Genomic DNA, 19106 nt, shown 5'->3' with positions numbered 1-19106 from the left:
GATGGAGCCTTATGAAGACCTCAGTTGAAGATTGGGTGAAAAAGGTATTTGTGGATCATGCAGAAATAAAGAAGGTTAATAATACCTATATTTCTCTGATTCCGGAAAGGGAGGTTCCTGAGAATTTTAGCCACTTTCGACCTATTGGATTGTGTAACGTCTCTTATAAGATAGTTACTAAAATTATATCCAACATGTTGAAAGAAGTCATGTCCAAACTCATAAGCCCTGCTCAGTGCAGTTTTGTCCCCGGGAGGCAAAGTGCTGATAATATTTTGGTGGCACAGGAGGTTATACACTCTGAGATATAAGAAAGGGACTTCTGGTTATATGGCAATCAAGATAGATCTTGAAAAATCTTATGACAGGTTGAATTGGAGATTTATCCAGGATACTCTCCAGGAGGCAGGTTTGCCGCAGAATTTGACCGATCTGATGGTGAGTTGCTATTCGTCTGCAAACATGAATCTATTGTGGAATGGGACTCCTTCGGATCCGTTCGTTCCTTCTAGGGGTATCCAATAAGGTGACCCCATGTCACCCTACTTATTTGTGTTGTGTATCGAACGGCTATCACAAATTATCACAATGGCAGTTAAGCATAATATCTGGGAGCCAATCACTCTGAATAGGGGAGGTCCGAAGCTGTCACATTTATGTTTTGCTGATGATATCGTTCTATTTGGGAAAGCATCAATGGAGCAGGTGGAGTTAACTCGCGGTATTCTTGAGCTGTTTTGTCGGTGTTCTGGTCAAAAAGTTAGTTATGGTAAGTCTTGCGTCTACTTCTCTGAGAATGTGAATTTCAGTCGTAAGAGGGCACTGAGTGAAGCCTTAGGTATGCGACTAACTTCAAACTTGGGCAAATACTTGGGTGTTCCTCTCCTCCATGGCTGCACTAAAACTGAGGACTTCCAGTTTATTATTGATAGGATGATGAGTCGGTTGAGTACGTGGAAGGCTCGTAATCTCTCTCTAGCAGGCAGAGTTACCTTGACCCAATCGGCTCTAGCTTCAATTCCAACCTATATTATGCAAACCATGAGAATTTCCTTGAGGGTTTGTGATAAGATTGAAAGTATATGCAGGAGCTTCATTTGGGGAGGTAATAACTCTGGTAAGAAAATCCACTTACTTAGCTGGAAATATAGGGATTCTCTCTGGGTACAGGTCCTCCGCAGTAAATATAGGTGTGGTGATAATACCATCCCTTTGATGAAGCCTCTTCAATGTATGTCTAACGCTTGGAAAGGTATCTCTCACATTTGGAAACAATTTGAGAGGAACCTTATCTGGAGGATTGGTTCAGGTCAGACCGTGGATTTTTGGAAGCATCATTAGATCCCAGGTGTTCATTGCTTGGTGGACTTTGCCCAAACAGAGGTAACATCGAACATGAGAGATGAAAAAGTCTGTGACTGTGGTGAATAATAATTGGAATTTTGACCGTATCGGTTACAATTTGGGGGGATGATTGGCTCTCCTCTTTGCCTCTATTAAGCCACCAGAAGCGGAGTTAGGTGAGGATTCGATTGCTTGGATGCTAACACCGAATGTGGTGTTCTCCATAAAATCAGCTTGTTCTGCCCTTGCCTCCCCTGCTAGTTCTGAGAATGCGAGCCTTTTTACTTGAATATGGAAGTTGGAAGCCCCTCAAAGGCTTCGCAGTTTCTGCTGGTTGGTAGCCAATAATGCACTTCTTACGAATGAGGAGCGTGTTCGGCGAAATATAGCTTAGTCTGCTTTGTGCGGTGTTTGTGGCAGCAACTCAGAATCTTTGCTCCATGTCTTGCGAGACTATCCAATCGCATATAGAACATGGAAGAGCATTGATGACAGGTTGGATGCGGAGAATTTCTTCACCAAACCTCTTATCCCTTGGTTGATGGAGAACTTATCTTTTCAATCTCCTTTCAAAGGGGTTCCGTGGCCCCTCCTCTTTACTAGTACCTTAAACTTCATGTGGTTTCGAAGAAACACTTTTGTCTTTGACAATGATAGAGTCCCAGATGAAAGCAAGATTCATAAAATAGCCTAGTATATGGCACAGGACTATCACAGGGCGCATTCTGAGTCTATGCGAACTAGGAAAAGAGTGGGGACTTTTGCAGAGAAGCTCATTAAGTGGCAGCCACCTCCTCCTCCTTTTATCAAGCTGAATTCGAATAGCTCAGTTAGTAAGGATGGCAGAGCAGCTTGTGGTGGTATCCTTAGAGACAGCAATGGTCAATTCTTAGCTTGTTATAGTGCGAATTTGGGTGCATGCACTGTGACTGCAGCTGAGCTTTGGAGCATACTCTTCGGCTTTGAACTAATCATTAACTTGGGACATTCTCATGTCGAAATTGAGGTTGATTCAGCAGTAGCAGTGCAGCTATGTTCTCAGGATTCGGGTAACCTACATTCGGTAGGAACTCTTGTATCAGCAATAAAGATCAGGTGCAACAGACTCAGCAGCTGGACTCTTCACCATGAATTCAGGGAAGCAAACTCTTGTGCCGATAAATTGGCATCTTTTGGTCATAGTTTAAGCTATGGTTGTCATTTCTTTTTTTCATTGCCACTTTGTATTTCCTTGCATTTCTTTACTGATGCTGTAGGAACGGTTCACTCCAGAATAGTTTCTGGTTAATTTTCTCCTTTTTGGGTGTTTAGCCCCGTTATTAATAAAAAAAAGAATAGAAAAATTAGGACTTACATTAATGCTTAATTTGATAGATTAAAAAAAGGATAATTTTGGCGGAAAGATTTTTCGCTTAATCATTACAATTAGAAAACGTGATTTAGCAATTCTTTGTTATCCAATTAATATTATTTTGTTTGGAATAAATGGTTATTGTATATAGAGAAAGAAAAATTAAAAAAATAAAATACTGACTAATTATTGGAAAAAAAATTGTTTCCAATCTGTAGGGTGAGATTATTACTTCACTATTGGTCTACTGCCACACCATATTTAGTACGCTATATTTAATGGCTTTTTGTATGGTTGTTCTAAAATGACCTTAATTTTTTTTTTCATGAATATGTTCCTAATAAACTAATCTAATATTATTTTAATATTATTCAAACTCATTATTTTTAGCATGTTTAGATGGTCATTCTTTAGATATATCATGTATTATGGTGCTTTATTTTTTAAAATTTTGTAAAAAACTATTATGATGATCATTTATTGTAAATTATATTTATTAATAATTAATTTAATTTCAAAATATAAATGTGTTAGATTAAAAAATAACAATAAAATTTATATGCTAACTCACTACTCATCAAGCTGGTAATAATATATAAATATTCTTTTTAAAATTGACAGTGACTATTAAATTTTAAATGTTTAACCATTTTTAATATTAAAAATAATAAAATCAATGAGTAATTATTTATTTATTTTCAACAGATGACAATTACTTATTAATAATAATAATATATAGTTTGTTATTAAATTGAAATATTTATATTAGAATTTTATTTTATTTTATTTTTTAAAAATTTACAACATTAATAGTTGAAAATGTAGATATTTTTTTATGATTCATGAGTAAAACTTTAAACCCTTTTACTCTTTTACTAAATGGATTTGAGCAAGTACAATTTAACATGAGATAAATTTATCTTTGAATTATCTTTTTTATTATCATAACAAAAGGAACTATTATAAAGAATTGTTTTTATTAAATCCATCTAAAACTATTTTATATTCTAATATTATATTTATTTTTGTAATTAAAATAATATGACCAACATTATTACCTGTTGAAAAACTTATTAATATATTTTGAGAAGGTACGATATAATTTATACTGAATTTGGATCTTTTAAATTTTGAATTTTTATTTTAGAGGATAAAGTGTGATCTCTCACCCTTAAATAATTTTTCTCTCATTTTTTCTTGATTCTACCTATGAAATAAATGGTGAGAGATCACACTTTACCCTCTAAAATGAAGTTCAAAATTTAGAAGATCCAAATTTATTTATACTTACCTTTTTATGTATAAGCACAGTTGCATATAATTATTCATGATCCATATAAAACGGAAAGTAAACCAACAAGACGAATAAGAAGATGCACAATTACATTAATCAATGTTATTTCATCACTCAATTTTTCAAATCAAAAACAAAATTAAGCAAGTAAGGAATATAATTTAAACATTAAGAAGATTCAACATATGAATAGTTATGATAAATTAATTTGTATGGAATAAAAATGATAAAATTTATAATAAAAAATTATAAAAACTTAAATAAATAGAAATAAAATAAAAGAAATAAAAGAGATAAAGTATATTAACGAATAATATTGTTTTACAGTTTATATAAAAAAAATTAAACAGTAGAATAATGCATTATAGGAGAAGAAAAAATATTATCGATTGGAACAATTAGTTAAAAAATGAGATTTTTTTAAGATTGAAATATTAGATTTGATATTAAAATAAAAATTTAAAATTTAAAATTAAAACTTTTAGTAAAAAAAGCCTCAAACACTTAATGTTATAATAAATTAAATCAAATAATATACATTTAAATTAGTTAAATTAAATAATTAATATAATAAATTAATTATAGTTGTTTGACTCAATAAAATAAGTTAAATAAATAAAAATATTTTATGCATCTATCATATAAAAATTATAATACTTTTAAAAAGTATTAATAAAAAAACATAAGCGAAAAAATTAATGTAAATTAAAATAAAATTAATTAATTTATTTCAATCAAATTAAATAATTAATGTACTTGATTAATTATAGTTAATATTAAAAAATAAAATATTAAATAATTTAATATTTATTTTAATTAAATTAATTAATTAATATATTTTAAAAAATAAAATAAAATAAGCTAATGAAATGACATAATTTCTTTATTTTTATTTAAAAGTCTTGAATTTGAGTTTCACTCATCACTTTAAAATAAATAAGTAAATAAAAAATATCTTCAAAAATGTATCATCTAGGATATGACATTAATTGAAGAATTTCAATTTTAATAATGGATGACAGATAGATGGGTCTTTTTCATTTCCATCAAATGCATTGACTATCATTAAATAATTCATTATCAAATATGTCATGGGAAGAGTCATACATGATACAACTGACGAGTGTTTTTCGCTTCCGACACTTACTAGTTATTAGTTATTACTTATTAGTACTAAAATTTAAAACGGCCACATTACTATTTACTAGAAGACTCTAATCTCTAGTCTCTATCCTTTATCCAATCACAATTTGACGTGTGCGCTAACATCATCTTCTCACTTTTCTAAGTCCTAAGGTTCCAAGTTTCTTCTGTATAAACTATAAATAGACTAATAACTAAACACCAAAGCGATTACGCAAGTGATCGTTGAAGAGAATTAATTAATTAATTAAAGAAATTATGGCGGAGGAAATTAGATTCTTCGAGCTGAACACAGGTGCCAAGATACCTTCTGTTGGATTAGGAACTTTTCAGGCTGAAAATCCTGGAGCCTTGGCCAAAGCAGTTACCACCGCTATCAAGGTACACTCACATTTGTTTTTCTATTTTTATAAGTAGAAGAGCTAACCCTAGTGGTGGATGATTATTAATTTATGATTATAATTTTTGTGTTTGACATGTCAGGTTGGATACAGACATATCGATTGTGCTTCATCTTACGGCAATCAAGCAGAGGTAATAATCATTAGTTTACTGAATGATTATGAATTTATGATCTTACCTCTTACTTGCATATGTTCTGTTATTTATAGATTTTTGACTTATTCTTAATTTTTGGTTTACATGAAAATTTGCTTATGTTAGCTGGTGAATTTGTTTATCTTTGGTAAAGTGAAGTGCTCGATGTGTTTGTTAATGTTTGCTAGTAAACTTTTTGCTTTGAAAATAAAAATAAGATAAAGTTGGAATATTGGTCTCTGTAGATTGGTTCTGCTCTCAAGAAGCTTTTTGATGAAGGTGTTGTAAAGCGTGAAGAAATATGGATCACCTCAAAACTATGGTATGCATTCTTCTGAAAATGCTGTGATATTTCTCAATGTTAGAGACATTTGGTTGCTTAGCAACGTTCACTTGGTTTCTTGACTATAAACCCAGGTGCACAGATCATGATCCTGAAGATGTACCAAAAGCATTAGATAAAACGTTACGAGAGTTGCAACTTGACTATGTAGATCTCTATCTGGTATGTGTTATCTTTTATAGACTTGGAAGATTAGGCACTACTTATTGTTTTTTCAAAAGAAATTGTTTTAGTTATGCTGCATTGGTACATGAGAAATTCTTGGAACATTATGGAGCATACATATATGCCTAAGATGTTCTATGCTACACAACCAGAAGGTTTCGACTAGAACCCTTTTATAGAAATCATACTGGTAGTTAAATACTTAGTAGCATTGCAAAATCATTTTGGCAATATAATTGTCGCAAAAGTTCTGGTTGTTAACGGTGATACATCTGAGACACCCGATCCACCCAGAAAGACAATCCAGTATCCCCAAGACCCACATACAGCATTCAAAAAAATTGAAACAATTTTGTAGTGAAAATTTTGTATCGGAACCCAGGCTAAGGCTAAGCTGTGCTTCCCATTCTTTTTCAATTGCATTCTATAAATCTATATTACAAAATAGTAGCTTACAGAAACTCTTACATGAAAATATTAATTTGCTTAATCGATTTCGTTTTGTTAATTGAATTGATTGGTTATGCATAGATTCACTGGCCAGTCAGCATAAAAAAGGGATCTGTTGGAATCAAGCCTGAATATCTTACAATACCAAACATCCCCAATACATGGAGAGCAATGGAGGCCCTGTACGACTCTGGCAAGGCTAGAGCTATCGGGGTGAGTAATTTCTCTTCAAAGAAGCTTCAAGATCTGTTGGATATAGCGCGTGTTCCTCCTGCAGTTAATCAAGTGGAGTTGCATCCGCAATGGCAGCAGCCAAAGTTGCATGAATTCTGTAAATCCAAAGGAATTCACCTATCTGTAAGCAAAGCATCCAGTGACCTATTTCAAAATTTAGATGATTCAATAAATGAATTATTGTTTTTTTTTTATTTGGGAAACATAAAGAAGTTATCCAGAGCTAGTTGAAGATAAATTTGATGCAGCTTCTAATGGGTGTACATATGAACCATTCTGAATTTCTGAATTTCCTTCTCCAGGGATATTCTCCACTAGGTTCTCAATTTCCCGGTCACAAGAATAACCTCCTTAAGAATCCTGTGCTTAATGTGGTTGCGGATAAGTTAGGGAAGACACCAGCACAAGTGGCCCTCAGGTGGGGTCTGCAAGCAGGGCATAGTGTACTGCCAAAGAGTGCTAACGACGAGAGGATCAGGAGCAACTTTGATGTCTTTGATTGGTCTATCCCTGACGATCTAATGGCCAAGTTTTCTGAAATTAAGCAGGCAAGTGATAAATTTAATCTACTTTTTTCATAGCTACTTTGGTGGTTAGTTCAACTAGCCCAAGAGTCTTCCATAATGCTTTGGCCACTAACCCTGCAATTTGTTATCATCTAGAGGAAGGTTGACACATTATGTAATAAGATTACTGTTATTTCATATTCCCAACCAGAAATGTTGCCATCTTCTAAATTATGGGTAATGTTATAATGACTTGTTTGGAAGACTACCAATTAGGTTCTACATGGTTAATGTAGATTACCTCTTAGAAGGTAATATGGATTGCGTAAAGGTAATGCTACGGTGAAGAGTGAAGTTTTGGTGAATAATGAAGGTTGCTTATGCACATGTTTCTTTATAAATTTAGTAATAATCTTCCTTCTTTATCTAATTCTAACTTTCACCAAAGAAATTTCCTTACAGTAATATTCAACAAAAGAAAACGGTAATGTATTGACCACTTCAAAGTTTTCTTTGTGAATCTTTTCTTACACTTCTTATCCTACAATATTTAGGCAATTTATTCTTCCTGCTACTCTAAAAAAAAATCTAATAGTTTTTGAGTTTCTCCTGGCACTTATTTTTCTTCTAGCATTTTTGTTGACGCCATAATTCATTATTTATGCCTGGCACAACAATAAGTATGTTTATCAGAATGTAAATAATAATAATAAAATAAATAAAGATAAAACGAAGCTTCTTTTAAATAACACTGGTATTTAACTCATGCAGGAGAGGGTTATTGATGGTACTGGATTATTTGTGCATGAAACTTATGGTGCATATAAGACTCCTGCAGAACTCTGGGATGGAGAATAGAGGGGTTTGCAGCATCAAGATGGCAATGGTGATAGTACAAAAGTTATTGTGGACAATTATTTTCTTTGCCATGTGATATTCTATTCCAAACTGTATTATATGTTGATCTATGCTATGCTGTATTAAATTTTTATGTAATAAATGATTGTTGTATTTTAAATTCTGTTAAACTTATTTAAAGAACTTGTTTATACCATGACCCAAAATAAGGTCAAGCAAAGTGTTAAATCCCACCAAAAAAAGTGGTCTCCTTTATCTCTAGAGATAGGGTACGATGCAGCTAGTCTGAACCCAAGAGGTTGGGTACGATGCAAGTAGTCCGACCTTGTTTATTTAAATAAGTAATTACCTCCTAAATATCTCCTACTATTTCTATCTCATCTAAAAGGTAGGTCTTAACAAATTCCTGAGATAAAAGAATAGTTATCCATCAATAAAGGTGAAATTATTTCAAAAAGTAGTTATCTATTCTATTATAAATACACTGACACTCTTCAGATATATTGAAGAACTTAATCTACTAAAAACCTGTTTAAAGTACTTGCTAACTTAAATATCGGAGTCTCTTGCAGGTACCACCCTCAACTTCTCACGAATAACTCGGACGGCGGCACCTCGGCTCCAACACAAGTCAGACGCTGCCTCAGAAAGAGTTTGGCCCTCACGTTCAGGCTCAGATCACTGTTTCAGACAACCCTCAGAACATTTGCACCGTTGTCGAAGACCTAGAAGTCTACATCCGTATATAGCGAACAACCAGTATGAAGACGGTCATACGTCGTCTGAGTGGGAACCAAAGCCCCACCATGATGACCTGACGCTAGCATTACCTCCACCTCAAGAAACAACAAATGCTCCCATGGGAAGGAATGTCGGGGAAACCCTCAACCGTGGCAGGTTCATTCGGAGGTCCATCCACCCGAAGTTGAAGAACCTCCCCATCCGATGGAAATATTGAGATTAGTTAACGACTACCGTGAATTATTAAAATTCTTCGAGTTGGAAGCTGAGCGACAACAAGAAGCAAAACGAAAATTACGAAAAGAAGTACGATGGTGAAAAGAAATGATGGAAAAGTTCTTGAGAATATAAGCCGACCTCCGAAGACGGAGTAATCGGACAAATCGGGAGAAAAATCCTCTTGGGGACGAAGATTCGTTTGTTGAAAAGATCATGCAAGTCGGGGTCCCCTGAAACTTCAAAACTCCTGATATGGATCTTTACGACGGAATGATCGATCCGAGATATTACTTCAGTAATTTCAAAAGTCAGATGTACCTAGTCGATGCTTCTGATGCTACTCATTAGAAAGTCTTCTCGACAATTTTGACTAAAGCTGCAATGAAGTGGTTCAATAACTTACTACTCAGGTCGATAACTTACTTTGATGACCTGACAAGGAAGTTTCTTACCAGATTTTTTATTTAGAAAGACAAAGTGAAGCATGCTCCAAGCCTATTAGGAGTCAAACAAGAAGTTGGAGAGACACTCCAAAACTATATGTGGAGATTCAACAAAGCCTGCTTGAAAATACAAAACTTACCTACTAAAGTAGTAATGATGGGGTTGGTTAATGGCCTTAAAGAAAGGTCGTTCTCCCAATCCATATCCAGCGACACCCGACTTCCTTGTACGAAGTACAAGAGCGAGCAGAAAAGTACATTAACATGGAGGAAAATTCTCGACTTAGAGAGTCTTTTCCGAGGCCAACCTAGCCTACCAAACTCGGGACAAGGAGAAGGAAACTAAGAAAAGAAAGAGAACAACTCAGAAAAGCCTTGAAGGTATCATAATTACAACCCGTTCCGAGTTTTTCTTGTAAATGTCTATAGGGGGATATGTTACACCGAAAAGCTTTCACCTCATTGGCCTATCAAACATAAAAAGGCTAGAAGTCAGACAGAATATTGCGAGTTCCATAAGCTGTATGGACATTGTAACACCCTCACTATTAGAATGTCACGCTTTCGGCTGTGCCACTTTGATAATGAGAATATTACGACTTTCATATATTTAATAATAAACTATGTGCCTTTAATTCGAAACCGTATCGTTGTTTTCTTGGAAAAAATCGGAAATACTTTTAAATTTTTACTAACATGCATATTCATATATACAAAATTTCTTACACAAGTAACTTATACATATTGTATACATACAAATCATACAACTCCTATCCCTCTTAAAAAATTATAATGACAAAGGCGAAATAAAAATTATGATTAATATATATACAAATAGAAATAGCACAGGTAAGGACTTAGCAAAAACTTCAGCAGCTTCCTCGTCTGTCCTAAAAAGGAAAATCTGTAGGGGGTGAGAACATCGTCCTCGCAAGTTCTCAATAGAGGGTTTAAAAATTGTCATAAGAGGATACATATAAAAGAGGAATGAATTAAAAAAAACAGTGATCTCCTTTCGTCTTATGAACATTTTTAAAACCACAACAATTAATTATCCAAAATTCAAAGTTCTCTTCTTTAATATAAGAGTTTTAAAACTCAAATCCCATAACGAAATCAAGTACGGCTTCCGACCCAATACAAAATCAAGTCACGCCCTTCGGTCCAACATATAAACGACTCTCGGCCTCCAGTCCAATATATAAATAAATCTCAACCTCCGGTCTAAACATTATCAACCACACTATCATCAAAAGCATCAATTCATTCACCAATACTCAGTCTCAAGACAAAACCAATCACAAGTGCAAACAATACAAGGCAAACACAATCCGAAAATAGTTACAGCAAGTACCACAATTAACAGTTAGATAGAATTCATCAGATAGGCAACCAAAACACTTAAGCACACCCAAACAAAAGCAAACAAATGTAGTATGATGCATGTCTGTCCTACGAGCCATGAGCTCACGTGTCGGTTAAACTGCCAAAACCCGACACATCCGATAGCTAATCCGGACATTATCTCTAGGTTGCGCATCCCCAGGAGGATTATAAACGAAGGAGAGTGCCTTTCCACATCGAAGGAGTGTGTCTTTCCACCTTCTCTTGGAAGAATTACGAAGGAGAGTGCCTTTTTCACATCGATGGAGTGTGCCTTTACATCTTACAACCAGAGAAAGATGTGGAAAAAATAATACGAAAGAGAGTGTCTTTCCACCTTTTTCACATCCATACCATGACAAGAGAAGGAATCCTTCATCCTTAACTTGCCAAACCCGTGAGCGGGACAAAATCATCGTCCTCCCAACATCAATCATACTCACATATCAATCTCAAACACGCAAGTGGGATAAGACCATCGTCCTTGCCAATCACATTTTAATAATATTCACAATCAATCATGCTTAAAAAAATAATCAGATTCAATTCATAATCATTTTATAGGCTAAAGAGCCAACTTCCATAATTCTCCATTTAAAATTTATTCTTATTTCAAACATTCTCACAATAACTCGGAACCATTCTATTTTGTTAAATCAAACTCGAATACTTTTAAATTCACTAAAAACTCTTCCAAAACATACTCATTTTTTAGTAAAATCAAATTCAAGTAAAATAGTTCTTTAATCAAATTAACCAAAACAAAATTTTCAATTTCTCATAAACTTTTGGCAACATTTTCTCTAAAACTCAGACTTTTGCCATCCTTCTCGGGTCCTAACCAAGCCATTTTTTGAACTCACTTCACATCATTTTCAAAATCAGACTAATTTCAATATCTCAAAATATTTACAATTCTCAAAATTATTTTTGATAAATCAAACAAAAAAACTAATTTAAATATCTCAAATCATTCTATCATAATCCAGAAACCAAATTCAAGAAATTAGTTCAACAACAACCAATTCAACAAGCTAAATTGACAAATCAGAATAACCAGCTTCCTCAATAATTTAATAAATCAATCAAGCAAGCAATTATATTCATTCAAGACAACTCAGTTCAATCCATAAGACTTACAAAATCATAAAAATATTTTTTTGCATTAATATCGAGTTGTAACAATTTTTGAAAGTAAAATGAGTTTAAGAAAAGTGCCCCTAACTCAAATAGTCGAAATTCGAAAGCTATAAAACGCATCAAAACTCTTTTTCTCCTGGTCCGCAACAGCAGCAACCACAACCAAAGCTCCTGAACGCTTCCGCAACAACAACAGAAACTCCAAACGCAACATGCAAGAATCGAAACTCAACTCTATTGCAATAACGTTGCAAAAACCTCAGCAACATATACGAAAGAGTGACTAAAAGAGTTTTCAGAATAAAACAACTTACTGCGCAAAGAAAGGAACCCTAAACAAAGCAGCCGTAGCTCCAGCGACAAACTCCGGCAGTGTTAGCGCTGCTCCCATCGACCATGCATGACGGCAACAACCACGGCGACCATGGAAGCAGTAGCAGCGGAGTTCCATTACATTTTCTCTCTCCTCTGTGAGTCCTTTTTTCTTCAAAGCTCAACGGTGGCGGCCATGGAAGCTCGACAATGATGCACGATGGCAGCGGCAATGAAGACCTTGACGACGGCGACCCGCGGTGCTGACGGCAATGAGGCTGGCCGCGGTCCTCTCTTTCTCGCGCTTCTTCCTCCCTCTCGGCCTTGACTCACGTCTTGTTGTCGTCATCTTCTTCTTGACGGCGGCTCCTAGCCCCGCCGGCGCCGTCCTCCCCTTCTCCCCCTCTTTCTCTCTTTTTCTCCCTGATGGTCTCCTCTTCTCTCTTTCCTCTCTTTTCTTTCTTCCCATTAGGTATGGGGTGGGGGTTCGCGGCTGATGTGAGGAAAGATGGGTGAGGTAAGAGTGTGTTGGTGTTTAGTTAGGGTTAGGGTTTTGATTCGGGAAAAAGGGTAAGGATAAATTGGTAATTTCTAATAAAAATAGGAGTAAAGTAGTAATTGAAAATCAATTTTAATCTAACAAAATTATTTTTAAATAAAATACTATTTATTCATTAATGTACAAATTATTTTAAAATAAATACTCTAATTTTAAAATTAGGGGTAATCAAATTAATTTTCTTTAAAATCATAAATAAGTTCAAAATCAAAATACTAAACTTAAAGCATATAAGATTCTCATTATTTTTCAATTATTAAAGTTTTAAACCATAAATAGAAAATACTCAATTAATATAAAAGTCTCTGAAAATATACTCTTGAATAAATATAATAAATTATAAATAATTTATTATTTTATTTGTAAAAATTCAGAATTTTACAGACATTCTACTAATGATTGTTTTGACTTGAAGAATGTCATAGAAAAACTGGTCAGGGAAGGTCGGCTAGAAAAGTACCTAGCCGAGAGATCGGATGATCAAAGAAAGAGAAAAAGAGATGAGGATGGAGGACGACAAGAATGTCTCCCGCAAACTCCTGAATGACATATACATATGACAAATGGAGGGTTTGCCGAAGGAGAAATCTCAAAATCCTCACGTAAAAGGCATCTCAAAGAAGTATACCAAGTCTTGGAAAAGACAACAAAATTTTCGATTTACCAACCATCTTGTTCACCAAAGAAGATGCTCAAGGGATAACACTTGGCAACGATGACCCGGTAGTGATAACAATGATCCTCGCCAATGCAAATCTTCATAGAACTCTAGTGGAGCAAGGGAGTTCGACGGACATACTGTTTAAGCCTGCTTTTGACAAATTTGGGCTAGAAGAAAAGGATCTAAAGGCGTACCCAAATAATCTCATTGAACTGGGGGACACGCCGATCCGACCTCTTGGATTTATCTCTCTATACACCACCTTTGGAAAGTGCACGAAGTCAAGGACGGTAAGTATCGCCTATATTGTGGTCGACGTCATGTCAGTGTACAATGCCCTAATAGGTCAGATCGCTTTAAATTGACTAGCAGTAGTTGTCTCTACACCTCCTTTGTGTATAAAGTTTCACTGCCGAAGGAATCGCCACCATAAAGGGAGATCAAAAGTTGGCAGAAAGTGTTACAATGAAAGCTTTAATTTAAAAGGGTTGTAACACCCTAATTAGCCTAAGCCTTACCCTGCGTCTTAAAGCTAAGCTTAATCAGAGCTTACGACAGTTCTAAGCTCATACATATAATATATATATAGAAAGAATAGTATAATCTAGAAGCCAGATGAAGGATATAGCTCAAAAACAGGATTTCAAAGCGCAAAACATACTAACAAAGCTACTAACTTGAAGCATAAGAGACATGTATGGAATAACCAAACATCATAGTATAATAGTATATTATCATAAGACGTTAGCTACGACTTGCGGAGTTTAAGTCGGCTAACCATATACAGACCATGTATGAAACCAAACAGTAAAAATAGCTTATACAAGTTTTGTTCTCCCAAATACACGCCACTAGGCGAAACAAAGTACAAAAGTGAGAGACATATTCAAAATACATCAAAGACTCAAAAGAAGTGTCTAGATCCTCCGCTTCTATCACCAACCAAACAACTCACCGAGGTGGGTTGCGACCTGCATATGAAAAACACAACAAAATATGGTATGAGAACCGGAGGTTCTCAGTATTGTAACAGTTCCCAGTGATGTAGGATATAAGACCCCGGGATGCCAAAGGCAATCCCAGACTCCATATCCATCACAAGATTCAAGCTTAAAGCATTCTAAAACAGATAAGCATAATATGTAATTCCTTAATACATCTTAAGCCGTAGTACCATAAAAGGGTAATATATCTTAGGGAATTCCTACTCTATTCAAACACCGCTGTCCCACAGCTTCACCACCCGATCCTCCAGGTGATCCCATCGCCACCACCTTCCGAACCTCCTCAACTCCGGTAAAGCACAAGTATATATATAATACAAGTAAAGCACAAGTAGAAGCATATAAGGCAATTAAGTCAAATAGCAGGTAAGCATGTTATCCAATTAGGCAAGCCATTACAAGTAATCAAAGCATACAAACAGATAGAAAATGCATATGATGAATGCCTGTCCTACTGGCTGTGATATCACATTGTCGGTTCAACTGCCAACCCGACACATCTCCATGGAGACGTTGCCCTTCGGATTCATGGTGTGGGAACCCCTGAGATATAGTGCTCGGATCACTATCCTGGGTTTTGCGCCTGTACGCTCTGATGATCCGAAGGGATGCGAGCGGAATCTATTGCCACCGACTTCACATCTAAGCGCAAGCGGGACGAACCACCGCCCTTACGCCGCTGCCGCTACCTCGACAGGTGGGATCCAACCTCGGCCCCTGCCAAGCGCATAGTGTCTCATAATCTCAATAAAAAAGTGGTATAGTGGTTTTCAAAACATTTATAGCACAAGATGGATCCATTGCTTCATTCAGAGTCCTCGACTCTTTCCAACCACTGTCATTTACATTTCAGTTCCTTGATCTCGCATCTCATTCATCAACCCTTCATCACACATCATCAACCTCCCCAGTACAACAGAAACCTAGCACTCCGTTTGCTAACTTTTCCCAAATAGTGTGTCTAAGACCCTTAGTCCATCTTCCCATGTTAGAGTAACAAAAAATATGCCCAAAAGTCTTAAAAAGGTGTTATAGAAGCTTAGAACCTCGTCGGGAAGGTGAAATAGTTGAACTATATCTCATATATTCAACTTCATTAATAATTTTCCAACTATATTACCAAATAAATCAACACCAATACCACATTTATCAACATAATCCACTACACAACATCACAAATCATTCATCCTCAACATATCACTATTAATCATCATTATCAACTCAAGATTCATCATTTCATCAATCATCATCATACAATTACACCCAATAACTCATCAACCATTCAAAATCCAAATCCTATCTTATGGGTCATAGCCTAAGTGTCCATGAATATTATATACTACATAGAGGGACCTGAAATCATATCTTGGCTAATTTCCAATATGAACCAATTGAGCTTTCAACCAAAATCCAACCACCAATGTAGCTCCAACAATCACCAACAAGCTCCAAACTCACAATAATCAAGCTATATACATATAAATTACCACAAAATCAACCTAGGGCTCAACATAAACATAATTTCACAAGAGATCAAAGCCTTTTACCTTTCCCAACAGATTTGGATGGCAAAACCCAAAGCTAAGCAAGGATTAGAGTAAACCTATACACCAAGAATCACAAGAACTCACTTAGCTATAAACCCTAGGTACCCAAAATTTTGGAGAGTAGAACTGGAAGGATTTTGAGCTTACCTTTATAGTTTTTTGGATGGGTTTTGTAGAGCTCTTCGCAAGAAACGCGTAGCCACTAATGGCATGCAAATCGGAGCTCTATAGCTCAAGATATGAGCTTGGGAAGATTGAGGTGAAAAGGGTTTTCTTCTTCCTCTCCTTCCCTCTCTCCAATCTGAAGTGTGTGTCTTTATGGAGGCTAGGGTTCATTAAATGAACCTTTATATATGTTGGACTTGGGCCTAACTTGGGCCTGGTTCAACCCGTTAGCGTTTTTAGCCCGTTTGGTCGAACTTTGGGCCAAACCTTTAAAATTAACGCCTGGTTTTCTGTTTCTAATGTTTTTCTAAAGTTTTTGACTATTTCAACTTTTCTTGCGCAACACTAGGCAGACTTGAACCGGTTCAACCGGTTCACTGCCGATTCACAGTTTTTCACGGTTTTTCGCAGAAAGCACATTTTCTGACTCAAAACGACCCACTGAGTCCAAAAATAATGCTTAAAACCTCAAATTCTCACTCTAACTTTTTGGAATCAAATCGGGGTAATATAACCTCTTAATTAACCGGTTCGATTAATTACGGTTCTTACAAGGGCAACCCAAGCAAAAAAAGAAGTCAACACTATCAAACTCGGCAGTATCCGAACTCGGGAAGAACTGCATCCCCAACCAGAAGGGAAGATAGAAAAAGTGCAAATCAGGAATCATACCAAAAAGACAAAGAGTATAGGGGCTAACCTAGAAAAAGATATAAAAGCACAGCTCGTTGACCTCTTACAAAAAAACTCCGGCCTCTTTGCCTGGAAAGCCTTCGATATGCATGGTTGTTGGACGAAATTGTGATCCTCAAAGTTGGTCTCTTTGTACTTGTATGAAATTTAAATATTGGCTCTATCAAGAATACCCCAAAGAGATCATGGTATGATGAATTGGGATCTTAATAATCCCTGGTAATGGCACCAACAGCTTAGTGTTGTTGTTGGACCAAAAGAGTTACAGGCACTGTTAGAGAATCTCACAACTCCGTTCAACTAACCAGCAAGTGCACTGGGTCGTCCAAGTAATACCTTACGTGAGTAAGGGTCGATCCCACGGAGATTGTTGGTATGAGGCAAGCTATGGTCACCTTGTAAATCTCAGTTAGGTGGATTAAATTGATTTATGATAGGTTCAAAAATAAATAATAAACAGAAAATAAAATAGGATAGAAATACTTATGTAAATCAATAGTGGGAATTTCAGATAGGCGTATGGAGATGCTGTAATCCTCTCGAATCTCTACTTTCCTATTGCTTTCATCCAATCCTTCTTACTCCTTTCCATGGCAAGCTGTATATACCACAGACAAGGTTAGACTTTTCGGATTCCCATGAATGCTGCCATCTATCTAGCTTATACCACAAAGATTCTGTTGGGGAATCTAAGAGATATGTGCCCTGCCTAAAGTAGAACGGAAGTGGTTGTCAGTCACGCGCGTTCATAGGTGAGAATGATGATGAGTGTCACGGATCATCACATTCATCAAGTTGAAGTGCAACGTATATCTTGGAATAAGAATAAAAGAGAATTGAATAGAAAATAATAGTAATTGTATTGAAGCTTGAGGTACAGCAGAGCTCCACACCCTTAATCTATGGTGTGTAGAAACTCCACCGTTGAAAATACATAAGTGAAAGGTTCAGGCATGGCCAAATGGCCAGCCCCCATGATCTGAGAACTAAACGTCCAAAGATGTAACGTGGTCAAAAGACGATTAATACACTAGGAAAAAGTCTTATTTATACTAAACTAGCTACTAGGGTTTACATAGGTAAGTAATTGATGCATAAATTCACTTCCGGGGCCCACTTGGTGTATGTTTGGGCCGAGATTGATCTATCCACGAGCTGAGGCTTCTCTTGGAGTTGAACGCCAAGTTATAATGTGTTTTGGGCGTTCAACTCCGGGTCGTGACGTGTTTCTGGCGTTTAACTCCAGACAGCAGCATGTACTTGGCGTTGAGCGCCAATTTACGTCAATTCCCAAATAAAGTATGAACTATTATATATTGCTGGAAAGCTCTGGATGTCTACTTTCCAACGCCGTTGAGAGCGCGCCATTTGAAGTTCTGTAGCTCCAGAAAATCTATTTTGAGTGCAGGGAGGTCAGATTCCAACAGCATCAGCAGTCCTTTTGTCAGCCTTTTTCAGAGTTTTGCTCAAGTCCCTCAATTTCAGCCAGAAATTACCTGAAATCACAGAAAAACACACAAACTCATAGTAAAGTCCAGAAATGTGAATTTAACATAAAAACTAATGAAAACATCCCTAAAAGTAGCTTGAACTTACTAAAAACTACCTAAAAACAATGCCAAAAAGCGTATAAATTATCCGCTCATCACAACACCAAACTTAAATTGTTGCTTGTCCCCAAGCAATCATCACAACACCAAACTTAAATTATTGCTTGTCCCCAAGCAACTGAAAATCAATTAGGATAAAAAGAAGAGAATATACTATAAATCCCAAAATATCAATGAATATTAATTCTAATTAGATGAGCGGGACTTGTAGCTTTTTGCCTCTGAACAGTTTTGGCATCTCACTTTTTCCTTTGAAGTTCAAAATGATTGGCTTCTCTAGGAACTTAGAATTTCGGATAGTGTTATTGATTCTCCTAGTTAAGTACGTTGATTCTTGAACACAGCTACTTTTTGAGTCTTGGCTGTGGCCCTAAGCACTTTATTTTCCAGTATTACCACCGGAT

At 35.8% G+C, this 19106-nt stretch overlaps 1 protein-coding gene across 1 annotated transcript; it reads left to right on the top strand.

The window, feature by feature from the left end:
• Nucleotides 1–5308: 5308 nt before the first annotated feature.
• Nucleotides 5309–8416, top strand: LOC107475045 (NADPH-dependent aldo-keto reductase, chloroplastic). The gene is made up of 7 exons (XM_016094696.3): nt 5309–5513; nt 5616–5666; nt 5915–5991; nt 6087–6174; nt 6709–6984; nt 7164–7409; nt 8139–8416. The coding sequence occupies exons 1-7, from the start codon at nt 5391–5393 to the stop codon at nt 8223–8225; spliced, it is 948 nt and encodes a 315-aa protein (XP_015950182.1). The 5' UTR covers nt 5309–5390; the 3' UTR covers nt 8226–8416.
• The last annotated feature ends 10690 nt before the right edge of the window (nt 8417–19106 follow it).

Source organism: Arachis duranensis, chromosome 2, assembly GCF_000817695.3.
Source record: "Arachis duranensis cultivar V14167 chromosome 2, aradu.V14167.gnm2.J7QH, whole genome shotgun sequence".
Taxonomy (NCBI): domain Eukaryota; kingdom Viridiplantae; phylum Streptophyta; class Magnoliopsida; order Fabales; family Fabaceae; genus Arachis; species Arachis duranensis.
Note: the sequence above shows the minus strand (reverse complement) of the source record. Positions and strands in the feature narration are given on the sequence as shown.